General features: G+C 38.1%; 1 protein-coding gene across 1 annotated transcript; it reads left to right on the forward strand.

Moving 5' to 3' along the window:
• The first annotated feature begins 2,287 nt into the window (after positions 1-2,287).
• On the forward strand, positions 2,288-21,478 carry LOC126187623 (aurora kinase C-like). Its single transcript, XM_049928817.1, has 7 exons — positions 2,288-2,847; positions 2,939-3,034; positions 3,891-4,082; positions 4,155-4,289; positions 4,401-4,559; positions 18,254-18,485; positions 21,073-21,478. Exons 1-7 carry the CDS (start codon positions 2,762-2,764, stop codon positions 21,169-21,171), a joined length of 999 nt encoding a protein of 332 aa, XP_049784774.1. The 5' UTR covers positions 2,288-2,761; the 3' UTR covers positions 21,172-21,478.
• The last annotated feature ends 4,908 nt before the right edge of the window (positions 21,479-26,386 follow it).

Genomic DNA, 26,386 nt, shown 5'->3' on the forward strand with positions numbered 1-26,386 from the left:
CAAAAAGACCACTCATCACTCAAAATCACACAACGCACAGCTGTGATACAAGACAAAAATTGGATGTACATGTTTAAAGCGCCAACACAAAGTTATTTCAAAACGGCTGTATCCATCCTAGTATCAAACTATACAATGCCTTACCAGTTACCATTAAACACATACAAAACATAGGTCACTTTAAATCTAAACTGAAGTCGTACTTGGTTGATCACTGCTTTTACACAATAAATGAATACCTAAAAAACTAAATTTTTCTGTGTTAACAAAATGTAGTCTCATTCAGAAGAACATTTGTATTTTATCTCTCTGTATATAGCGTAACAACATTTATTTAAGTATTCATAATTAATTGATATATTAATGTGTGTTATTATGTACAAAGGTATATTATATGTAAAACTGTTAATATTAACATAAAAATTCAAATATCTCTTGCACATTGTGCAGCTGTAGATGAAAATGGATCAATAAATCAATCAACTGATTGTTCGATGAGAATGAGATAGTAGAAGTAAGTCAGACAATAGCAATAACAAATGGGGAAATACAAGGTTGAAAAGTGGATATTTATATAGATTCTGATTGTGAATTTTCACTCATCTCCCAAGATTTATTGCAAACATTGAGAAATAATGACCTGTGTCCCATACTGTCGGTTACGTTTATATACTGTACTGATTACAGAAAGTAAAGGAGTGTTAATCAAACATGAAGTAGAGTACCAAACAAGAAGTATAGAAAATTTTCAGTTTATGCGAACTTTACTCGTATTGCACAATGTTCATTTAAGATCATTGTTTGATGTAGATTGGTTATTGAAATATAATGTGAATTAAATTCTGAGGCTCAACTACTATCTTGGAAAATTGGCGGCTATTGGGTGGTATGGTGATCCATAAACGATGGCGGTTCTGGCAGGTAGGGAAACGGACAGGGACTGCATCGTTGCCGGTTCCAAGCGACAGTTGCGGTACGCCCATACACTTGCTTTGCCCTTGATGTAAGGGTGTATCACGCAAATTACGTCTCTCACTTGCTTGTATAGAATTTATCACTCAGCACCAACTTCCGCCATCACAACTCACAACAAATGGAATAAAAAATCACGTTTAACGTTCGCATTGGATACGACATTCACAGCACAGAGCTTAGAACACTACTGAAAGCTCATTGGCTATCGGACAATGGGCGACATAATATGCAGCAAGAGCCTAAACTCGACCATCATCGTTTGTTACTCCAACTATAGTACCTTTTCAAATGAATCCAACAATGCATCAACAAAGTATAGCGGTAAACTGTATACCGTACGCTTAGTTGCGAGTGCACAACTGGTGAGCAAAGACGAATCTGTAAGCAATTTAAAGAGCTATAATGGCAAAGTAAGAGTGCGATCAAAAATTAACGGGAGACTTTGTTTTCCTTAGAAAATCTTTACTTATTCATCGGTCATCAGCTTTGTCCCCTTTAAAATATTCCTGCTCAGATGTAATGCTCTTGTGCCAGTGCTTTTTCCGATCTTGGACGCACTTCTGACACTCACTTTTCGTTACGGTGTTCAACTCCTTCAGCGATTCTGTTTCTATCTCATCAATAGTTAAAAACGACGTCTTCTCGTGGTTCTCTTTCTTCCTGTTCTCTTCAGCCTTGGGAATAGAAAGAAGTTACAGGGGGCCATGTCCGGGGAATACGGTGCCTGAGGCAACATACAGATTTTGCTTTTTGCCAAAATATCATGAATGAGCATTGTGGTCTGAGCGGGTGCATTATAGTGTTGTTTCCACGATTTGTTTTGCCATAAACCTGGTGCTTTTTTCGGCTTATTTCACGCAAACGGCGCATTACTTCGGGGTAGTATCGGTATTCCTCATTGATCGTATAACCATAAGCCAGAAACTCATGATGCATTATCCCATAATAATCGAAGGAAACAGTGAAAAGAACCTTCACATGTGATCAAACTTGTCGAGTACTTTTCGGTCTTGGCTCTTCAGGCACTTTCCATTGGGACGATTGGGCTTTGGTTTCAACGTCAGTCATACCCGTACGCCAAAGTTTCGTCACCTGTTCTAGCCTGCTTTGTAAGTCCTGGATCATTGTCAAATTCATTCAGCAATTCCTGAGCAATGTCTATGCGACGCCATTTTTGGTAGAAATTCAACAATCTCGGAACAAAACATCCTAAAAAAAAAATGGCGTGAGTCAAATGATATGCCGACATCATCGGCATCCTCTCTGGTAGTGATTCGGCGATTTTCCAAAAACATTAACTTTACTTCTCCCACACTGTCGTCGCTAACTGATGTGCTAGAAGCTCCAGGGCGGTCATCGTCTTCAACGTCTTCTCGAGTCTCGACCCTCTTTTAAAGTTTGAAACGTTTATACAAGTAAACTCTTGTGTTAGACCGCGATAGATACAGTTGTTAGACTGTGGTTCGACCATAGGTTCGACTAAGAGATCGACTTGTTGCATTGGGTACCATACGGTAGCCAATTAGGTGTGTATAGACAAATGACTGTTGCGACACAGAGCCAATAGCAAACAGGCACACTTTCCTTTTAAATGCATCTGGTTTTAAAACACTTTTCTGTCAGATACATGTGGTGATTGTAGAATAGTAAGTTTCGAAGTATTTGGCGCGTTTTATAAAAGCTGGTACCGGTACCGTGTAAGAAGTTGCATGATCTAAATGTACGCAGAGCACTCGTGCTTATCGAAACAGTTCAGTTTTAAGTGTTAAGTAGGACTTACCGTGAAATGTCAACAACAGTGAAAGAAACGCGTAAGAAAGTTATTAAGATCCTGGACATCAAAACTTCTGAAAAATTACGGAATCCACGGACGTAAATATTTTACTGAAATAATTACTTTCTTTTTCAATACAACTATAATCATAAGGAGCAATATCAGAGGTACACTTGGTCATGTTTTCAGTGAGAAGCCGGAAAAGGCTGCTGGAACGGCTACTCAGAAGGCGCCTAATGTAGAACTTAGAAAAGAAGAAGCTGCAAAAGATGAGCGGGCCAGCAGGTAATTTTTTTCCCCGCATAACCTCCCACTGTTAACGTAAACAACTATTTATGTATTTATTTAATGATATCGTGGGTTACGTTTATGCTACATTGTTGGTACACCTGAGAAGAATTTCTTGATTCCTAAATATGATAGTGTTTTTATATTAATTTAGTTAGTGTTAAGGCATATGGATAAGGAGAACCCTGTACATTTGTGTATTTTAGCTTTCTTAACAGTAGCGTTATTCGAATGCCTTTTATTTCACCGCATTCTGGGACCAGATTCTTTTTTTTAAAAACTTAGTGTTGGGTCATTATTTATGTTCTTAGAGGGTCGTTACTGGTGCTTTAGATAGGTGATAACAACAAATATCGTGGTCATTATAATTACAATGTGTATTATTGTAATTCCTAGACTTGCACCCTGTAGTAGGCCCATATATGCAATCATGAAAGTTTTCTTACATGGAACATGTTAATCATATAATTACACTGTAAAAAATCCTTGTCAAATATCTTTCAGAAAAGAATGGTTATAAACTATTTGATGGTACCTATACTGTGGTATTTCTTTATAACCTTCATAAAGTGTTTCTAGCTTTTATTATAAAAAAAAAAAAATGGCGAAGTACTTTTTCAGTGCAATACGGGTCATATGATGGCAAAAGTAGTATTAATGACCAGTCCCATTTTGAAACTGTCAGTAATATGGTAATAAAGGGTTGACAGCTACTAAGACATTTTAGGAACATTGACTGTTCAAATGTGACAACTTTCATATTACTTCGACTTTTTGATTCCTTTGTTGACTTTAGCAAATTTCTTTCTCTATACAAAACTATTAATAGAGTAAATGATGAAATTTATTTCAGCAAAAGCTGGACATTGTCTGATTTTGAAATTGGGAGAGCACTGGGGAAAGGGAAGTTTGGGAAGGTTTACCTTGCTAGAGAAAAAAATTCAAAATATGTTATTGCACTCAAAGTTCTAGTCAAATCCCAGCTGGAAAGTGCGAATGTTCAGCACCAGCTAAGAAGAGAAATTGAAATACAGTCACACTTAAGGTATGTTGCAATGATTATACTCTGCAGTTGCAGCATAAATACTTACTTCATAATGTTTCTCAAAATTTGCAGGCATCCAAACATTTTGAAAATGTATGGTTATTTCCATGATAAAGCAAGAGTGTATCTTATTTTGGAATATGCTCCTAAAGGAGAACTTTTCAAGGAAATAAAATCTCAGCCACAACAAAGGCTAGATGAAGGAAGGTAAAATTCAGTGGAGGGTTAATGTACACAGATGCAGATTATTTTGTAAGAATTGAGATTAAATGTGTTGTTCTGCAACTTTTTCTCAAAATACCAAAAAATAATTTTCAGAACAGCTACCTACATAGCACAGTTGGCTGATGCTCTTCTGTATTGCCACAGTAAAAGGGTGATTCATAGGGACATCAAACCAGAAAACTTGCTTATTGGTGCTAATGGTGAACTGAAAATTGCAGACTTTGGCTGGTCAGTCCATTCACCCCATTCAAGGTGTGTATAGAACATGATTCTAGAGTTAATTTTAGCTATCTACCATAACTGAATCGTATTTATTTAACAAAGTAATTTACAATCTATAATTTTGTATCAGCAGCTGACAGTTTCACAATAAGTTTTGTCATCGTGTCTGCTTGCATTTGGTCTATATGCTCCTCCACAGTGACTTGGGTTGATTTCCTCATTCCCCCCCCCCCCCCCCCTCCTAATTGTAAAGTGATGTCAACCCTTGCAGCCACTTGTCCTAGAAAAGTGAGTTGTCATTTTATGTACTATAAGATGCACCACAATTTTTAAGCAACTTTTCTTAAATGGCAAAACATTTTTTCCATTTTTATTATTAGATTGCAAAGCCATCTAAAAGCTTTCAGTTTACAAAACCGCACTGACCTTTAAAACCCTTGAAATTTGTTGTCTGAACTTCCATCATCCACCTCTTCATATATAAGGCGGTCTTCATTGCCATGGAGACTATTACTTAAGATGCACTTCTTGGGGAATTTAACAGGGTCTGTCCTCACTGTAGACCATGACTGTTTTATTCTCTCTCTCTCTCTCTCTCTCTCTCTCACACACACACACACACACACACACACACACACACACACACACACACACACACACACATATTTGATTGTAGGACATTTTAAAGCTCCCTTCAGTGTGAATTCATGTTGGGTTTCATCCATCATCTGCTTGTTCCCCTCCCCTCCATGAACCATGGACCTTGATGCTGGTGTGAGAGGCTTGCATGCCTCACCGATACAGATAGCCGTACAGTAGGTGCAACCACAGTGGAGGCATATCTGTTGAGAAGCCAGACAAACATGTGGTTCCTGAAGAGGGGTGGTTGCCTTTCCAGTAGTTGCAGGGACAACAGTCTGGATGATTGACTGATCACGCCTTGTAGCATTAATCAAAACGGCCTTTCTGTGCAGGTACAGCAAACAGCTGAAAGCAAAGGGAGACTACAGCCCCAATTTTTCCCAAGGACATCCAGCTTTATTGTGTGGTTAAATGATGACTTCCTTTTGGGTAAAATATTCTGGAGGTAAAATAGTCCTCCATTCTTATATCTAGGTGGGGACTACTCAGGAGGACGTCTTTATCAGAAGAAAGAAAACTGGTGTTCTATGGATTGGAGCATGGAATGTCAGATCCCTTAAGGGGGGGGTCGGAAGGCAAGTGGGCTTCAAAAACTCGATTTTTAGATTTTAGCGTATTTGAAATGCCTGGTCTTTCCTGCGTGAAACAGTTTTTCTTTCATATAAATATGACAATTATTTATTTATTTATTTATTTTTTTTTTTTTTTTGTGTGACTCTAATTTGTGACTAATGGTTTTCCTGACACTCTGTGCAATCTGACATTTAAATGCCACACCTTCCTTTTTGCGCCATGCAGAGATAATGCACAGCATTCTTATACTCCTTGTATATTATTTCATGCTTCTATTGTTTTATCGCTTCAGTGTTTCCTACTCTGTATCTACTATCAATAATCACTTTTCTGATAGTGTTTGTTATTGTTTTCAAGCGTTAATCATTGTACTTAGTGAAGTTTGTTGTGAGTGAAGTACTTGTTGATTTGTATTTTCTTTGGTTCTGCATGTTTTCATAAAAATGCCACGAATAAAGAAATTCTCGTCTAAATTAAAATTCAGAGGAAATAAATACGTAAATGAGGATAGTGGGTCAAAGGACACAAGAATATCAGACATGAAGAAAATCGTGAAAGAAACTGCAGAGTCTTCAAGGCATTTCCTCCCAGTCAGCTTGTGGAGATGAACTTTCGTTTGGAAATATTATGATGAACCTTAGAATGATCTGTGATTTCATTTCCAAAAATACTGTCTGCAGAATATGTGGTGGTGACTGTGAGGTAACGGGCGAATTGTGGCGCCCCGAAAATATTCTAACTTCAGAGTTGGCATGGCCGCATGGGCTGCTCGGCGGGCCGACCGCGTGGTGCCAGAGTAAGAGTGGTCCAGCACAAGTGCGTGGCCATGAATTCCATGGTGACGCTGTGCTGATGAAAGATACTTCTATGCCAAGAGTGCCAAAGATGGTGGACTTTGTGAAACCATCATGGCAGACATTTCACAGTTTGTATAGAAATTAATAGTAGCCAGATGAATCATGATACCTAAAAAGGAAACATGTACATTACTATTATTTGCACAATGCCTCTGATGGTGTACTCAGATTTTCAATATCTTTAAACTAATAAAGTTTAATGTCTGACAGTAACACCCAGCAATTTTTAAAATCTAAACGGTTCATTAGATTTCGTCAATCGACATGTCTTTAGAAAGCTGTTAGTGTAAACCTAAATTAGTATAAATTACAGGCATGTAACTTGAATAGCACACGAGTTGTTCGAGGACAAAGTAGCAGATTACTATCGACTGCGTCAGGCCATAAGTACTCCCCAGTTACACGAAAAAATGGTAACAGCATGCTTATAAATACATTTATTCATCTATGTCTTTGTTTATAGCTGGCCGGTGTGGCCGTGTGGTTCTAGGTACTTCAGTCTGGAACCGTGTGATCGCTACGGTCACAGGTTCGAATCCTGCCTCGGGCATGGATGTGTGTGATGTCCTTAGGTTAGTTAGGTTTAATTAGTTCTAAGTTCTAGGCGACTGATGACCTCCGAAGTTAAGTCGCATAGTGCTCAGAGCCATTTGAACCATTTTGTCTTTGTTTATATCAGATACATCCTATTCATAAAGAAATTGGTTAAATATTTACTTTGTTTTAGAAAGCAGAGACATTAGACTACTGGCCTACCTTGCTTGCTGTTCCTTTGATAAATGTTTGTTTAATTTGTTTATGTATGTAATGTGTGTTAGTGTGTTTATGGTCCAGCCGTAGGAATATATATTTAATTTCAAGTTATTTAAATGTGAATCCAGTGTTTCGAATGTGTTTCATTATGTTTGTGAATGTGTGTTGGCTTGAAGACATGGTGGGAGCACTCTAGCCAATTACAGCACTCGTGAATGGGGAGACTGGCTGGAAGTAGGAGAACAGTACGGGAGAGGTCACAGTGTGTCCGGGACGGTAAGGCACGATGGACGCATGGTCGTGAGAAAGACTTCGAGAATGTGGGGTGATTTGTGCGTGGTCGCGGCAGATAGAAATACTTCAAGAGTGCCGACTTGTGAACTTGTGAGATTTCCGTGGCTTCTACAGTGAAGACGTGGTGTGTGTTTAGAAGTGAATATCCCATGAGCTATGTTATTCATAACTAATTACGTGCCATAGGAATCTATTGTTTCCCTATTGTTCAACTTATATTTTATTTAATTGCTAGACCATCGACACCAATAAGTGTTTTACAGTAATAAAGGGCATTCTTAAAGGTACTTCTGCTATTGTACCTATCATTTAAACTTGTTAAAATAGTACCTGAAGAATTTCTTTAGTTGCAATCTTTCATTTATAAATTCCTACATTACAATAGCAATTGCTGAGTGATAGGGACCTTTGACCATTAGATTCATGTGTGTATTCCTATTATATACTGTAGACTCAGCAGTATTTGGCTTGTAATGTGGCAACTATGTATCCCTCCCCTAGACAACAAAACCAGCCAAAACTTTTAATATTTCAACACTGAGTCAAAGGATACGTAGTTGAGGTCCACCACACCACTCCATCATTTTATTTGAAAGCCCACATGACGTATCTTCGGGTGAGAGTTGGTGTCTTTGTAAACAGGATTTTGTCAAACTTGATATTGAGTTGCAAAAAATGTGGTGCAGTTGCTACGATGACATCAAAAATGGCAAATAATAATTTATATGAGAACAACATAAGGCCATTTTATGGTCTCAGATCTATTGGTAATGGGATGGAGACGGGCAAACTCTTATGTGCATTACCTGACTTTCCAAATCCTGCAAAATTTATGACTTAAAATAATGTTGCTGAAGTTTGTGACGTCTCAATGAAGGAAGCAGCTGAAGAAGCACTCAAGAAAAGTGATGACGGTGAAAGTGGTGATATTTGTGCATGTTTTGATGGCAGCTGGCTGAAACATGGCCAACAGTTCACTAAATGGTGTTGTGACAGCTACATCATTTGATACTGGCAAGGTAATTGCTGTAGATATTCTGAGCAAATACTGTAAAACCTGTGGCAGTGAACTGAGAAAGAGCATGAACATAACTGTCAGATGAATTATACTGGTCCAAGTGGTGGGATGGAAGTAGCAAGAGTTCTCAGGATTTTTTAATTGTTCAGTGGCAAACAGAGGTGTCAGATACACAGCATTTAGGGGATGGTGACAGCAAGGTTTATGACCGGTTATGTGCCGAACAACCCTATGGTCCTAATGTCACAATTTCTAAATTAGTGCATTGGGCATGTCCAGAAGAGAATGGGGTCGAGGTTGAGAAGATTCTTGAAAGTAAGGTAAAAAATAGGATTGGAAGATGGTAAGAAGATATGCGGTAAAGGTCACCTGACAAATGTTGAAATAGATATTTTACAGAATTATTATGGCTTGGCCATAAGAAGAAATGTAGGGAATTTCGAAAACATGAGTAAAGCTGTATGGGCTATCTTTTCCCATAAGCTTTCCAGAAATGAATATACAGTGCATGGTCTTTGCCCGAATGATCCTGACACTTGGTGCAAGTACAGGAGAAGTGCCAGATATGACCACAAACATTCTTTACCTGCAGCAGTAATTAATGAAATTAAACCGGTATTTAAAGACCTTTGTAAAGATACCTTGTTGAAGAAATGTCTTCATGGGAAAACCCAAAATTTTAAATGAATGTGTGAACTGTCATTTGGAACCACTTACCAAAAACTGTATTTGTTCAGCTTCCAACCCTCAAATTTGGTGTTTATTATGGTATTTTATGCTTCAATGATGGTGTAATTAGAAAAATGGAGGTTTTAGAATTATTGGGCATAAAACCTAGTTCAAATACTGCAAAATCCTTGGTGCAAATAGAGAGAATCTGCAAAGCAGATATTGCTAATTTAAAATGCACAAAAGAGGCCAGAAAGAAAAGAAGAGGGACCAAGAGAAGAAAAATCAGTATGATTCAGATGATGCTCAGTATGCTGCAGGAAGATATTAGTGGTAAGTAACTCTCATCAATACCTATACTAGAATTGCAGTATTAAACTTTAAATGGATTTTTCTCAAAACTACAATTTTTTAACTTTCAGGTACTACTATTTGATAAACTAATGGGATTAGAAACATGAAATTTGGTCAATTTGTACTGCAGATGGTAATAAGTTATTACAAGTAAATTGAGAACCACCAAACAATCAGAAACTGTTTTATTATAATTAATGGACAAAACAGTTGAATTTTACTAATGAGAGAGGTTTTTTTCTAAACCATCATAGGTATTAAGTTCATTTTATTTGTAAATTGTATGCAGTAAAAATTTCATTGTCTTATCACTTACAGTTATTTGGAAAGTGCACCATATTCAAAGTTAGATATGGTGGGAATTAATGACGTTCAGTGGCAGGAGGAACAAGACTTCTGGTCAGGTGAATACAGGGTCATAAATACGAAATCAAATGGTGGTACTGCAGGAGTAAATTTAACAATGAATAAAAAAATAGGAGCACGAATAAGCTACAATGAACAGCATAGTGAACGCATTATTGTGGCTAAGATAGACACAAAGCCCAAGCCTACCACAGTAATAAAAGTTTATGTGCCAACTAGCTCCACAGATGAGAAAGAGATTGAAGAAATGTATGATGAAATAAAAGAAATCATTAGGATAGTGAAGGGAGACGAAAATTTAATAGTCATGGGTGACTGGAATTAGAGTGTAGGAAAAGGGAGAGAAGGAAATGTAGTAGGTGAATATGGATTGGGGCTAAGAAATGAAAGAGGAAGCCGTCTCGTAGAATTTTGCACAGAGCATAACTTAATCATTGCAGACACTTAGTTTAAAAATCATGAAAGAAGGTTATATACATGGAAGAGGCCTGGAGACACTGGAAGGTTTCAGATAGATTATATAACGGTAAGACAGAGATTTAGCAACCAGGTTTTAAATTGTAAGAAATTTCCAGGGGCAGATGTGGGGTTTTAGGGCTCTCAACTACTAAGGTCATTAGCGAGGGGCAGATCTGAGCTCTGACCACAATCTATTGGTTATGAACTGTAGATTAAAACTGAAGAAACTGCAAAAAAGATGGGGATTGAAGGAGATGGGATTTGGATAAGCTGAAAGAACCAGAGGTTGTAGAGAGTTTCAGAGAGAGCATTAGGGAATGATTGACAAGAACGTGGGAAAGAAATACACTAGAAGAAGAATGGGTAGCTTTGAGAGATGAAATAGTGAAGGCAGCAGAGGATCAAGTAGGTAAAAAGAGGGCTAGGAGAAATTCGTGGGTAACAGAAGAGATATTTAACTTAATTGATGAAAGGAGAAAATATAAAAATGCAGTAAATGAAGTAGGCAAAAAGGAATGGAAATGTCTCAAAAATGAGATCAACAGGAGGTGCAAAATGCCTAAGCAGGATGGCTAGAGGACATATGTAAGGATTTAGAGGCATATATCACTATACAGAAAAATTAATAGACCTTTGGAGAAAACAGAAAGACTTGTATGAAAATCAAGAGCTCAGATGGAAAACCAGTTCTAAGCAAAGAATGGGAAGCAGAAAGGTGGAAGGAGTATATAGAGGGCTATACAAGGGTGATGTACCTAACAGCGATATTACAGAAATGGAAGAGGACGTAGATGAAGATAAAATGGGAGATAGGATACTGTGTGAAGAATTTGACAGAGCACTGAAAGACCCGAGTCTAAACAAGCTCCCAGGAGTAGACAACATTCCATTAGAACTACTGATAGCCTTGTGAGAGCAAGCTCTGTCAAAACTCTACCATTTGGTGACCAAAATGTATGAGACAGGCAAAATACGCTCAGACTTGAAGAAGAATATGATGATTCTAATCCCAAAGAAAGCAGGTGTTGACAGGTGTGAAAATTACTTAAGTATCAGTTTAATAAGTCACGGCTGCAAAATAGTAACATAAATTGTTTACTGGCGAATAGAAAACCTGGTAAATGCCGACCACGAGGAGGATCAGTTTGGATTCTGTAGAAATGTTGGAACACGTGAGGCAGTACTGACCCTATGACTTATCTTGGAAGATATATTAGGGAAAGTCAAACCTACATTTCTAGCATTTGTAGACGTAGAGAAGGCTTTTGACAATGTTGACAGGTATACACTCTTTCAAATTCTGAAGGTGGCAGGGGTAAAATAAAGGGAGTGAAAGGCTATTCACAATTTGTACAGAAACCAGATGACAGTTATGAGTCGAGGGGGCATGAAAGGGAAGCAGTGGTTGAGATGGGAGGTAGACATGGTTGTAGCCTATCCCCGATGTTATTCAATCTGTGTATTGAGCAAGCAGTAAAGGAAACAAAAGTTTGCAGTAGGAATTAAAATCCATGGAGAAGAAATAAAAACTTTGAAGTTTGCTGATGACATTGTAATTTTGTCTGAGACAGCAAAGGACCTGGAAGGGCAGTTGAACGGAATGGATGGTGTCTTGAAAGGAGGATATAACATGAACATCAACAAAAGAAAAACGAGGATAATGGAATGTAGTTGTATTAAATTAGGTGATGCTGAGGGAATTATAGGAAATGAGATACTTAAAGTAATAGATGAGTTTTGCTATATAGGGAGCAAAATAACTGATGGTCAAAGTAGAGAGGGTATAAAATGTAGACTGGCAATGGCAAAGAAAATGTTTCTGAAGAAGAGAAATTTGTTAACATTGATTATAGATTTGTCAGAAAGTCATTACTGAAAGTATTTGTATGGAGTGTAGCCATGTATGGAAATGAAACATGGACGATAAATAGTTTAGGCAAGAAGAGAAAAGCAAGTTTCAAAATGTGGTGCTACAGAAGAATGCTTAAAATTAGATGGGTAGATCCCGTAACTACTGAAGAGGTACTGAATAGAATTGTGGAGAAGAGGAATTTGTGGCACAACTTGACTAGAAGAAGGGATTGGTTGGTAGGACATGTTCTGCGTTATCAAGGGATCACCGATTTAGTATTGCAGGGCAGTGTGGTGGGTAAAAACCATAGAGGGAGATGGAGATGAATACACTAAGCAGATTCAGAAGGATGTAGGTTGCAGTAGTTACTTGGAGATGAAGTTGCTCATGCAGGATAGAGTAGCATGGAAGCATCCATCAAAGCCATCTGTGGACTGAAGACTACTACTACTACTACTACTACTACTACTAGTTCCATTCCTGTGTCATATAAACTTTAAATTATTTATTTATTGAGACTTCAAGAGGTTGCAATTGTGATGCAAGTCCTCTCGTAATAACAACAAATTATGTATTTCCCTGTCTTCTCTTTCAAAGAATTTTACAAATGTCTACTAAACTGATCTATCACAAGAAAATAACTCTCCTATACTCCGTTAAGCCAGTAATTATATGGTGATGTTTTGAGTACAAATAGATGTAGAAATTAGTTAGCAATATGAAAATTATAATGAATCATTCCAGATTATGACAATTTATCATGCAAAACAATCTATGGAACATGAAATAATTAACTCCATAGTTTCATACCGGGCTCTTCCATGCAACCCTTGTGTTATACGTGAGCAACACCACCTGGTGGTATTTCAGAAAGTATTGGCATTGTCTTGCACTTAAAAATGATCATTGGATTAAGTTTAGCACCGGCAGCACAATATTAAAGGACAGCAGTATCGCTACAGTTATAGCAACTTTCACGGTAACTGTTCTGTTACTCGACATATTCGCTATTTGGCTTTGTTCCACACTGGTTTTCTTTTGATGTTAAGTAATAAAGTTATGGATAGGTAATAATTTCTCTTCATACTCCTGTAGCACTTCACAAGCCTGTAGCACCAGCCAACCCCTCCCTTAATGTCTGTTAAGTTTCACTGTAGCACTATCTTAAGGGCATGTATTTGAATCATTTTTTTATTAATTTCGATGCCATTTTGATGGTGTCTTTTAATCCATTTCAATACACCATCTTCTAGTTCTGGCCATTTTGCATTCAGTTCTCTATTTCCACATTCTTCCTCATTTCTTTTTGAGTTCTTCTTCTTTACTGACCTGCCAATCACAAATGGTTTTCTGTTGTTGGAGGGCCAAAACTCCACCATGTTGTTCTGCATGTGCTATTACTTTAAGTTTATAGCTCGCATCATATGAGTACCTTTCACTGGCACTGTAGACAGCAATGATGCATCATAGGCTAGACAATGTTCTGGGTTCCAATGGGGAGGGGGAGGGGGGGGGGGGTGCAGCAAGAGGCAAGAGGGAGACAGTGTTAGCAAGCTTATGAATCCCCACAACTCATGTTTGTCTCATCGACGCAGTGTTGCTGCCGGTTGAATCCAGTGTTAAATAAGGATAGCTTTCCCAAGGCATCAAATATATGGCTACTTTTAAAACTGGTGGGATTTTTAAATCACACTGGACATTTTATATTAATTTAAAGTAAAAGGAGCACCAGAATTTTGGAGGCAGTTTTTTGAAGAAAGTGTTTTATAGTCTGTAAAATATGGTGGTAATTTGTAGGATTATTCTTTGTATTTGGAGAAATTTCACTGTTTAATCTTTGAAGTTCCTGGAATGCTGAAGCCAGGACAGTATATTCTGAAAAAGCAGTGGATGAGGCTGCTGTTGTCACAATGCTGCTTCTTGGTTTAAACAGGTATCTCGTTGTCAATTTCTTGTTCTAAGAGTTCCTGGGCCAGTGTGCATCAGTGACCTATTATGTGGAAGTTCTCAGCTTTAGCTTTATAGTCTGCGTTTTAAAGATCAGCTAAAGTCCATTTATGGTGTAAGCAGGTGTTCCACTGCATGCTGCTGATGTCAGTTTTTTCTGTTGATTATAGCCAATGAGCTTTAAAATATAGTAGTCAGTGAAAATTGCTGTTTCTAATGACTTGTTGTGGTGGAAGATACAAATTGGTTACTTTTGTTTGCAACTTGGATAGCTAGATATTGAGGATTGTTGATCTGGCGAATATGGAATATAAGATTGGTTAGTAGTTTTCGTATTCGCTTCATGAATTGTAAATTTCTCAGAATGTGACAGTACTACCTTGCATATTGTTTCATATTCCATTGTTTCATTGGTTATGAGTAGAAGTCAATATATGAGTGCAAGAAAATTGTGCTGATAGAATGATCTTTCCACAAACTTTGTGGGATATATTCAGAATCTCCAGATTTCTGAAGTGATGTTTAGGTTGGAACCTAAGAGTACAGTTTATATTTTAAGAAATATTCTGTTCTATAAAAACAGCATTCTGCGCAAGATGTGTTCCATTTTTCTGCCATGTAATTTCATACAATCATTATGACTTTTGTCTAACACTAGTTCCTACCTAATCATCATTCATAAGTTGTCATGTTCACTTCCCATGATGCATCTTCAGTTATCAACTGCAGCACAGAATGAAAAAGTTGGTCTGTAGATTGCTATTGTTTTTGCCTGCAGCAGTTAGTGCTTCACAGGTAGAAGCTATGAGCTGTCAGGGATTGTCTTAATGCCACCTCCACTATAGTCTTAAGAACTTCTTACAAAATGATGTTACAATGACCATAATTAAAAATTACATTGTTTTTCTTGAAACTAAACATACTGAAATAACACCCCCCCCCCCCCTCCCCCCTCCCCCGCTCACTCCCCTGCTGGTCATGCTGGTCACTTTCCAAACCTACAAGACATTCCAACATAGCTATTGTATTAAGCATTAATGATAACATATGGTGCATGTCATGCACAAATGTCATATAAAAACAGAGCAATTTCCTGCTTGTTTGCATGATGTTCTTGGTTTCTATGTATTGGACACCACTTTTGAATTACAGCCAATTTAATTTGTGGCCTGCCTCAAATTGCATAACACTTAATTTGCAGTAGGAATTTCATGTACATGTAAGCACAGAAGCATTTAGGACAAGTTAAAGGTATCGGGTAACACTTGCTGACATAATTTGTGGTTGTAGAGTAGGACCTATATTTAGTTCTGTTCGAAATAACTGGTTTTAATGAAAATTGTTGTTGCTCTGGATCAAATTTGAGACAAAATGTGGTAATTTGTGTTAATTTTGTAGTTCAATTCCATTCTGACTAATTGTTTATGAATGTGACAGCTTCATTATCTAAAGTATTTTTACATAGCCTGTTTATGAAAACTGCTGTCAATTAAACTAGTTTGACAACATTCTGTAATGCTACATTGAACTTGGGAATGCGAGACACACAATTTGATATCCTCATTCACTACATTGTTCTAGTGGATTCAGTCTTAGTAATTTTCTATGAAATATCTCCAAGTGATATTCCATAACCACAAAAGGACACCTTGGAAGCTAGCCATGTGATTGTAGCTGCTGCAAGCACCAGCATCCGTTCAGGGAATTCCAGCCACTGCCTATAGCCACCTGCCTAGGTACTCAGTGCTCTGCGATGCCCAGGCTTACAAAACTTCACCTCACTGTTGTGCTACATTCCCAAGTCAAACTGAGACTCAGCCATGTTTATAAATTTAAGAGGCCAGTCTTCATATATTAGATTTAGCTTATCCTAAGCTAATTTAGCTGTAGAGTAAGAGGTATTCTGCAGCTGAATTGATACCTACAGATAAATGGAGATTATATTTTGGCTCTCACTGTGGACAATTTAATTCCATCGGTTAATTTGTCTCAGACACAATCTCACTGTCAGTGTTCCACGTATGATTACACATCAAATCGTCACTTACTGCTCAGTGTCAAAAGATCGTAGCACCAGTTCTCAAACAACATAATGTTCCACAGCATAAGCTGTAAGATTAGGATTTCTGTAAGAGAATGAATGTGTAATATCACTGCTGTATAAGGAAATGACATTAGAGCACCGTAAAAACATTTTTTTTTCTCTCTTCAAAATGATCAGCTAACCAACCAAATTCCCATGTTGTTTACAACACTGTGAAACTGTACTAAAAACCAGGTTAAATTTTACTTTGAATAACGCAGGGATATAAAACACTAGACTTATAGTGTGAGATGTGGAGTCTACTGTCAGTGTTTTACTTGGGCCAGATAAGATTAACTTCTGTATTCTGCTTCATGTTTGTTTGAAACCAGAAGTAAACCAACCGTAATTGCCATCTTACTGCTGGAAAAACTCCTAAGCGGCTTATTGGTTGTAGTCTTGCCTGCTGTCTGAATTAAGTGGCTCCCAAAACTGTCTGTGGCTGGAAGGATTTGTTTACTTAATTATAGTCACTAGTAGTACGCCTTAAGTGGTGCTACTATCAGTAGTGATACGATGTAGTCATTGTAGTTGGTAAATGTGATGATTAAATAAACGTTTGCAATGTATACTTATTGTATTACTTATTTCTCATATTTTTCTATGCTTAGGATTGCTGTTGACATGTTATTAGCTTTTCAGTTAATTAATGTGAGAGAGAAATCTTCTGGTAAAGAAGTGGAGAGTTCCTAGGTGTTACGTTTCGCATTTCCCATATCTGTGTCTTCTCTTGTCTTCATTATGACAGTGTTTCCCTCTCAACTTGGCACTTGAATGAACTGTCCTTCAGACCTATCCATCTTTCATGTCTGAGGAAGAAACTAAGTTTTGAAAGCTGGGAATAGCTTTTTCACCTACAAATGTGTCTATCGGCTGTACTGAAATTTCCCCTCCTGCTCTGATCTGTGTTTCTATTGCTTCTACTGGAAATTCAATCTTCTACAAGTATTGGCCAGTTCCTTAGTGATTTAAAATCTGTTGATACAGTTACTCCCCACGTGAGTGTTGTGTGCCTGTTGATGGATCAAACTTGATACAATCAAGGGGGCCAAAACAGAAAATCGAAAGAGTAAACAAATAAAACAAAGAATAAATCTAAAACATAATGTGAAAGACCAAGGTTTAAAGATGTTTGGAAAAGTGAAGTCTATGGAAATGGTGCCCATTCGAAACCCACAGAGGCAAGCACAACTAGAAATTTTGAGTGCCATCTTGTGACAGATGGAAGATTTTGGTCATAAATGGAATAGAATCATAATGGTATGTTTCTTTAAATTGATATTCGTATGTATGTATAGTTTGAATAAACGTACATGTTGTTTGACACTTCAAACCTTGAAACTGAGTTCCTGCAATCTGGTCTCTCAATACCACACACAAACTTCCAGCAATTGATAATGTGCCTGTACAAAATGCCAGTTAACCAGCAATGTTACTGTAATGATCAGCAGCTTACCTGGTACAGTATCACTTACAAAATGGGCTGCCCACGACTGGTTATAGCTGACTCCTGTGTGAAACAGTATTGGCATCTGTACTTGTCTGTCTGAGCTTCCGCTGTAGGACAGTTGGGAGATGTAATCCAACGAGTCATTTTAAATGCAGTATGGTCTGCAAACTTAGCTATTTCACAACTTTGAATACCCCACATTCTGGTTTCTAACATGTGCTGATAAAATCGTGAAAGGCCAAAGCAGTAGGTTCTTCTGGACAACGGAAGAACACCATTTGGTGTTTCAAGGGACACAGTAATATTGAGATAATTAATTATGATTTCATTGTGCCTTTAAGTGTGTTCATATTTGTTAGTTTGCACCTTGTTTCTGCCACATGAATTCCTGGCATCTTCACTTTCAGGAGGACTACTTTATGTGGGACGCTGGATTATCTCTCTCCTGAAATGATCAAAGATCATCCTCATGATGAAAATGTTGATCTGTGGAGCCTTGGAGTCCTTTGCTACGAATGTTTAGTTGGCAAGCCGCCATTTGAATCTGCTGTTTATGATGATATGTGCCGCCAAATAAGCAGAGCTCAATATTCATTCCCACTGTTTGTTTCAAATGATGCAAGGGATCTTATTGCAAAGGTGACCTTATTTCATAATTGTATTAAATAATTCATTATATTAAATAAATGTTGGTATAATAAAGAATACACATTAAGTTGCAGACATGCACAGTACCAGCACCTCAGGCCGGAACACATTCCGACTCGAGATGCTGCAGGTGGCTGTAATATATACATGAGGTGTGCGTGCTTGTGTGTATGAATGGTGTGTGTTCATGAAGTTCTCATTGTTTGAAATGTTACAGAACAGAGAAATTTTTCAAATTCTTATGAATTCAAACTTAGCTTCATGACAAATGTGAAGCACCAATACCTTTGATCTCACACACAGTATTTTATTTGAAACAGTAACATTCCATACATTCCATAATGAGAGGATGTTTATACAAATTTGAAACTTATGGTGAAACAAAAATAAAAATTTTAAACTATGAAATCTGCCAATTAGTTGAAATATTTTAACTTTTGTTGTTTAACAGCTGTGTTGTCAGAATATTAGTAGGACTCCCATTGCTGTTTAAGTAATGTTTTTTCCTCTTTTTTTCCAGTAGTGTGCCACAATTTTGTTTTGTTTGGATAAACAGATATATTTACAGTTGGGCGACTTTTGAATTATTTTAGTTAGAGGGGAGCAAAACGGTTGGCAATGATAGCTTTATGAAAGATGGTTGTAATATTACAAGCAAGTAGTATAAAGCACCTGGATTGACAGTTGACGTAGTGGTAGAATAGCCATTTGAAACAGTACCTAGGCCAATAACGTAGAGATTACATAAAATTAAGAGCGTGCAACAAACATAAGACAGCTTGAACTTTATTTTGTCAGTTATAACTAATTTGCTTTACCTGCTTCATTGTTCTTGGTAGCTGGAGTTTCTCCTTTTGGTCATTGTGACAGGCTGAAAACTGTTAGTGCAGAAGCCCAGTAATGTAGCCCACACAGTATGTAATGCCAAATATTATCACTCTTAACAACACATTAGAAGTATTAACAATTGACGGCCAGTTGAGATTTCACAGTTCTTTTAAATGCTATTAAAGAAATGTTACAAACTGCAGTTGGTCACAGTTCTTTCTATCTGATTATAGTGCAGTAGACCTACACTCGACAAAAGAATCAGCACTTGTCTAGTGTGGCAAAATAGTCAGTATAAGTCACAATATTAGTAACTATGTTGGGTGACCGAATACTTTAACAGGTGTAACACACTATTTTTCATGTTGAGCAAACATCACACTTCAATCAGATTGCACAGTGAACATATCTTTGCACTAAGCAATTCTGTCTATTGCTGTACTGAATTGTTATCTTAGCAGTATACCATCATCAAAGTTGAATGCAAATTTATGGTGTGAAGTAATTAAAAGATACCGTCATTGAGTTAATAAATGACAGAATATAATATTTGACTTGAACACATTACATTTTATGAGTTGTTACGACTGCAGTGAACTTTCTTGCACGGACTGACATAGTAATTTCTTCTATGCTTTCTGGCCACTCCCCCCTTTCAAATAGGTGATATGCATTTCATATTTGAAGCTGGTCTGGTGATTTTAGGGTTGGGTGGACTATTTAAAGAATGGCATGCAAATATTTGTTGTGAGGAACTACATAATGTTTCAACAATCGGTTAGGTTAGATTTTGCTATTTTGGATGGATTATAGGATTTCAGTTACCAGGTTTACGAAAAATGTTGAAGGCTTGTAAAGTGTAAAAGTAAAATTGTTATGCTTCTAGGTTGGGAATACTGTAACTAGAAGTATGGCATCCAGCTTGAAAGTAATTTTACGTCATGGTAACTCATGCAAAATTTTTGTTAATGACCTCGTCAATTAATAATGGGGTATCATCTGACTTAGAAAAAATATAGTAAGAAAATACAGTGTCGAAGTACACTGCACTGAGGCAAAATGGGCAACTGAAATTATGAAGGTTTGAACTTTTGATGTCAGTTTTTTGAAGTTAATTAGTTCCAGGTAATTAAAGTATACTCGCAGGAAGAGTGAACTGTCAACTTTCAAAGGAATGGTAACACCTTTTAATATTATGCCTATCATGTCACAATGTTTGTTTTTTGTTATGTTCTGTTTTATAATTTTCAGTTTGTTTTAATTATGTGAAAATGTAAAACTAATTGCATCATTGTAATGGGGAAGATCAATAGAGTGAACTAGTCAATACATTTAAATAGAACTTTGCCTAAATAACAATTTTACACTTTCATGTACACATTACACATAACATATGCAACTGCACTAAAAATAGACAAAAAATTATGCATGGCAGTAAAACATAACAGATGGAAGAGTTCCAACATTTTACCTATCACAAAGAACTGAGTATAAGCTATAATTAAAGTCAATGAAATGAATATTGTCTTCCAGTAATTTGTGATATGCTATGTGTCAGAAATAGCTATTCATTGGGTTATTATATAAATCAGCTGATGATTGGCAACCTTCTCTCAGTCTGACAGTCTTAGTTTGCCTCATGTAAGTTTTTTAAATTTTGATATTTTTAAATTTTATTTCAATTGGAATTGAACGATTTACTGGCTGTAGGTTAACATCTGAGCCAACAAAGTTCATCTCTTCTTTGCAGCTACTTGTGGTTGTACCACAGAACAGACTACCTCTTCAAGAAGTATTGAAACACCAATGGATTCTTAAAAATGCTGTTACAGAAAAGAATGTAAAATAAGATTTATACTGTTGGTGCAACAAGTGAAAGGCACATGAATCAGTTACCTGTGAACAGTACAGTCTAGATACTGAATGGATCTAGGACACTGAAACTGCACTGAATTACTGTGATTAACAACAAATCCCTTTTTATGTGACTTATTGATTGTTTACTTAATAACTTTGTAATTTTCTGACTTTTGTTTTTATTAATAATATTTGGATGTGATGTTGATCCCAATTTTATTGTCTGTTTTTCTACAGAGGTACTGGTTTCTTCAGTTCACCAGATTAGCTTCCTACTGTCTAAAGATTTTAACTTTCAATCAGATTTTTTTTTGTTTTTAATTATGTATACAAATGTAAGATATCAATTAAATGTAAATTTTGTTCAAATTATTTATTGGAATTATTCATTGTGCAAATGTTGGTTTTAAGTTTGATTTGTAATTTATTGAATTCATTGTATTAAACCTAACATTTTGCTGGAATGATTTAATTTTTGAAGTCTTCCCTGCTGTCCCAACTGCTCCTTCTCACTAAACTCTGGAAAGCTTTGCATTAATCTTTGGGAAAGCGGTGAATGTTATGGTGGAAGTAATAGTTTTGTGGTGCAAAGTGAAGTGTCACCTGCCTTTTGTCATAAAGACATCAGCTGTATGGTGCCAATGTAATTTTACGCTTCAGTCCAATGGTGCAGACATTGTATTTAAATGCATGAGAAAAGGCAAAGCTGATAGAATTAGATAAAGGATGATTACTGCACATAATTTTCTTGATAACAGATTGTCAAGTAGACCAAAATAACTGCCCTGGAGTATTGCAGAATTTAAATACAATTTTCAGCATTATTAAATACTTCCTCCTGGCCTGCAAATTAGTTTGCACTCATTTAATAATTCTCACTTCAACGTAAATTGCCTGTAAACACCTGCATTTTTTTCTCATTGTATAAAATTAAAATAGAATTCTTGACACATTCCACCTTCATCATACTAAGTCACACATTTACTCACGTTCAAATGCAGTCGTGTATTCATATATAAATAGTCTCTGCAAATTTAATGACATCTCCATAATATGAGAACAGAATCCATACATACTTCATAACTAATCAACAGATACAAATTTCAATGAACCATTTACATGGAGAAAATGGGTATGTAGGGATGTAACTCGGTGGAGTTGCCCAGAACTCTGCCCTGAGGTAACTTGACTAACCTCTCTGGACCTGCAGTTAGTTCGTTCTGATTGATGTTTGTGATACAATGCTTTGTACCTTGTTGGACAATAAAACATTTATATGGAAATGTATGACCTGCTAGTTGTTGCATATAACAACTATGAGTACTGTACTTCCTACAGTGGAGACCCTGAAATTTTAACCATTTAAAATGAAAAATCTCTTGCACCAGTCCATTGCCCTGCAATGTCACAGCTACCTCCAGCTCAACTGTTTCCTGCTCCAAGTGACATTGACCTCACCTCTTTGTCAACGCCTGTGAATTCCATGAGCTTTGCATGCCTCAGTTTGATACAGTTTCGTGAAAACCTGGGCGGAGTTTCCAATTCGACAGTGTTTAGTGAACTGATGGCAATGCTTCCATTGTTTCCACATCTACCATGCCAGACTCTTGCCACTTTACACCAAACCGGCCAACGATGTGTGTGTCGAATTCTTGGTGTTCCCTTACCTGTGACAGTGGTGTAATGATGCCGAGTGACTGTTTGCCTAGCAATTCTGCTAAAACAAAAGTGATTCTGGGCAAACATTGGCTTCCTGTCACCCCATTTATCAGTACACGTAGTGCTCTGAGCTTACAAGTGGGAAGTAATGACACTTATTTCCATGGACACTTCTTTAGTGCCAGTGAATCTACATGCATTAACATTCCTTGCGTTTTGCAAAACTATAAAGATACCCACCAGATTACTGCAATAGTGGGTCAACAGTGGCCCTGTGAGACTATCCTCAAACCATTTTCAACTACTTACTACCTCCTGGACAAAATTAAGATGGGTTACAGTGATCTTTCTGGACATAAAAGGAATCTGTCTGACGTGGATTATGTGGTTGTGCAACATTTGCCCATATCATCATTGCGACTGTGACGATGTCACCTTAGTGACTTCACATTTGTGCCACCTGCCCCGAGTTCACTTGCAACTGCAACCACTACGCACAACGCGCACAGACTGCAACTTCTCCATGCGTGTCTAATGCCTGGATTCAGCACCTGGCAGCTCCCGTGGACCAGCATGACTTACCACATACTGCTGGTCATGCCCACCTTCATGCTCGGCTCATGTCTAAAGCGCTGCACATACCTTCATCACACACCACAGTAGGCATGGAAGCATCGAATGCAATGCTTCCATGTGTACCGTGCTGTGTTTCTCTTCAATGCTTTACAACGCACTGCTACCCCATGCTTCCATGCGTGCCACGCCTACCATACTGCATATCTCTTGGTTGCTTTACAACATACCGCTCTGCAACACCTCCACTTGAGTGACGCCTCTGCTTCTGCTGCATCTACTGTACCAGGCAATAATTGCCTAATGATGGTGCCAGCCTCACATAACCATGGCCCTTACCACTCCACATGTCCTTAGCTGAAACTCCCTCTGTAGAACATGGACTGGCCTATGCTACTGTTTACGCTTAGGGAATGCATAATGCAGACCACTGGCATCACTTAGAACAACTACAAATTTGCAGTGCTTCTCAACCACATTGATGATAACGTTGATCTCAATAGCGACTTGCTGTTTGATGTGTGCACTTAAACAAGTATGAAACTGTCAAGACACTTCTGCTTAAATGCCTGTCGCACTCACCAGAGCAACAGCTTCATCTAGTGATAAGTGAAACCTCACTTGGTCACAGCATGCTTTCCACCCTGTGGCGCAAACTTCACCTGCAAATTGATATGGCCTACTCCTGGATTGTGCCCTGTGGACTTTGTGGCTATTAAAACTTCAGAGAGCATTCAACAGTGATGCTTGCACACAAGGATGCTCCAATAGGTTTCAAACTATGCCTGGTTAACAGGATATTAGAGCTCGCACAGCACTGCTCATTGGTTAATTCTCATCATGACCATGCTACAGCTGACAGCATCCCCATCTACATCGCTGCCATCACACAAGCCTAACGCCCCACCTGCACTTTCGGCCACATGATGTGTAGAGGAACTCACCAAAATGACGAGCAACCACCCGCTACTGCTCCATGGGGTCTCCAGGGTGATAAACATAAACAAACACCTACAGTGCAGACTACAAACGGTGCACCTCTGCCCGGTCACTGACCCATGCATGCCAGTTGTAACAGTGCGAGTCGGCTGGGCCTATGCACACCACCTATGCAGTTCCACACTCACTTTTGCTCCAATGAGCTATGTTGCAGGCATCCTTGCTTATACCCAAACTGACCTTGCAGCCTGATACCTGCACACCAGGTTGCTCATCCTCTTCAAGTCGTCGCAATTCATGATAGCATCCACAGGTCTCATCTACGACTAGATGGCTCTCACCTCTTTGTTTGATGATGCCCAACTAAAGTCTCATCTTCTAGTCAACACCAGAGCCAACATCTGCACAATTCCACTGCCTCTCGCTCCCGCTACACTTTCACCTTCGCCAGTGCAGTTTCGTGCAGCTAATGATTCCATGATAGCGGTGGTTGACACCACCTCCACCACTTTCGATTTTCGATCTTGGCAACCACACACACACCTATGCTCTGGATGTTTTTGGTGACTGAAACGTTGGAACCTGTCTTAGCAGCTGACTTTCTCGGGCACTACCGTTTACTATCTGACCCAAATTACACCCTGTTTCTGTACCACTACGGCCAACGGTCAATCAGTGGCAAGATCAGCATCTTCCTTCCTGCCAATGATACGCCGCCATCTCCTACTTCGCAGTCAAGACGCCTCTCAATTTTATCTTGAAATGTGAAGTGCTACCGGATGATATCTGGCATGTACTCCAAACTCTGGCGTTCCAACTTGAATATGGAAGGAACCAGCGACATTCTCCACTCAAGTATTGCCAAGATATTTGCCAAGCTTCATATGGCTCAACAGCAACTCACCATTCTGCAACATCTGCACCCACTGCCTAACAACGAAGACATTATGTCAGCTTCAAAATGGATCAGTCAATTGCCATTGCCAAATTGTATTCACCCGACCACACCCAGTGTTATTGACTGTTCCTCCATGACCAGTTTCTCTGTTGAAAATGATGTTGCAATACCACATATTGCTGTGCCCTCACCTCCACTTCATGACAGCCCATCCGGTCAAAGACTACTGTGAAACCTCTCTTAGCAACGATAATTCATTCGACAATCTTGCTCACCATGCGAAACACTCATTAAGTGAAACATCTATCCCATATAAAATAATGTAAAATATTATGATGTGTTCCATCCAGGAAAAACTACCAAAAGTTTTCTTATTCATGCCATTTATTCAAAGAAAATTATACATATAGTACAGGGTGTACATAAAGTTTGGGAACAGTTTCAATTATTTATTGCGCAAGAACCAGACATCATACATCGTCATTTTGAAGAGAAACCCTGAAAGTTTTTTGTGTGTGTACCGCCACAGCATAGTTTGGTAATTTGCTGATACTCAGCACTAGTTGCAAACGTGGCAGGTACATGTGCAGAGCGAGCTTGCTGTGTGTTGGAGGTCGACAGAAACAAGTGTGCTACTGCTGTTCAACAGATGTTTAGAACCAACAAGGAAAGCCATTTACTACTGGCATAAAAAATTCGTTAGTATGGTTGCTTGTGCCCGACAAAGAGAAGTGGACATCCCAATGTGAGTGAAGTGAATGTGGAGAGCGTACAAGTGACACGCATAATGAGTCTAAAGAAATTGGTATTTCGTGCATCCTCTGAACTTGAAATGGCTCCAATGACAGTGTGGAAAGTTCTGCGACAGAAGCTGTCTATGGAACCATTCAAATTGGAGCTAGTGCAGAAGCTCAATGATGATGACGAAGACAAGCGTTTTGAGTTCCGTTCACAGTTGCAACAATTGAATGAGGATGGGGATGGCTGTGTTGATCGCTTAATTTTTAGCGACGAAGCCACTTTTGACACTAATGAGAAAGTGAACAGGCATAATTGTCAAATGTGGGGTACAACGCAATCATACGAATGCATTGAATTTGAGCACGATTTCCCAAAGGTAAATGTTTTTTGTGCCTTA

This window comes from Schistocerca cancellata, chromosome 5, assembly GCF_023864275.1.
Source record: "Schistocerca cancellata isolate TAMUIC-IGC-003103 chromosome 5, iqSchCanc2.1, whole genome shotgun sequence".
NCBI classification, from domain to species: domain Eukaryota; kingdom Metazoa; phylum Arthropoda; class Insecta; order Orthoptera; family Acrididae; genus Schistocerca; species Schistocerca cancellata.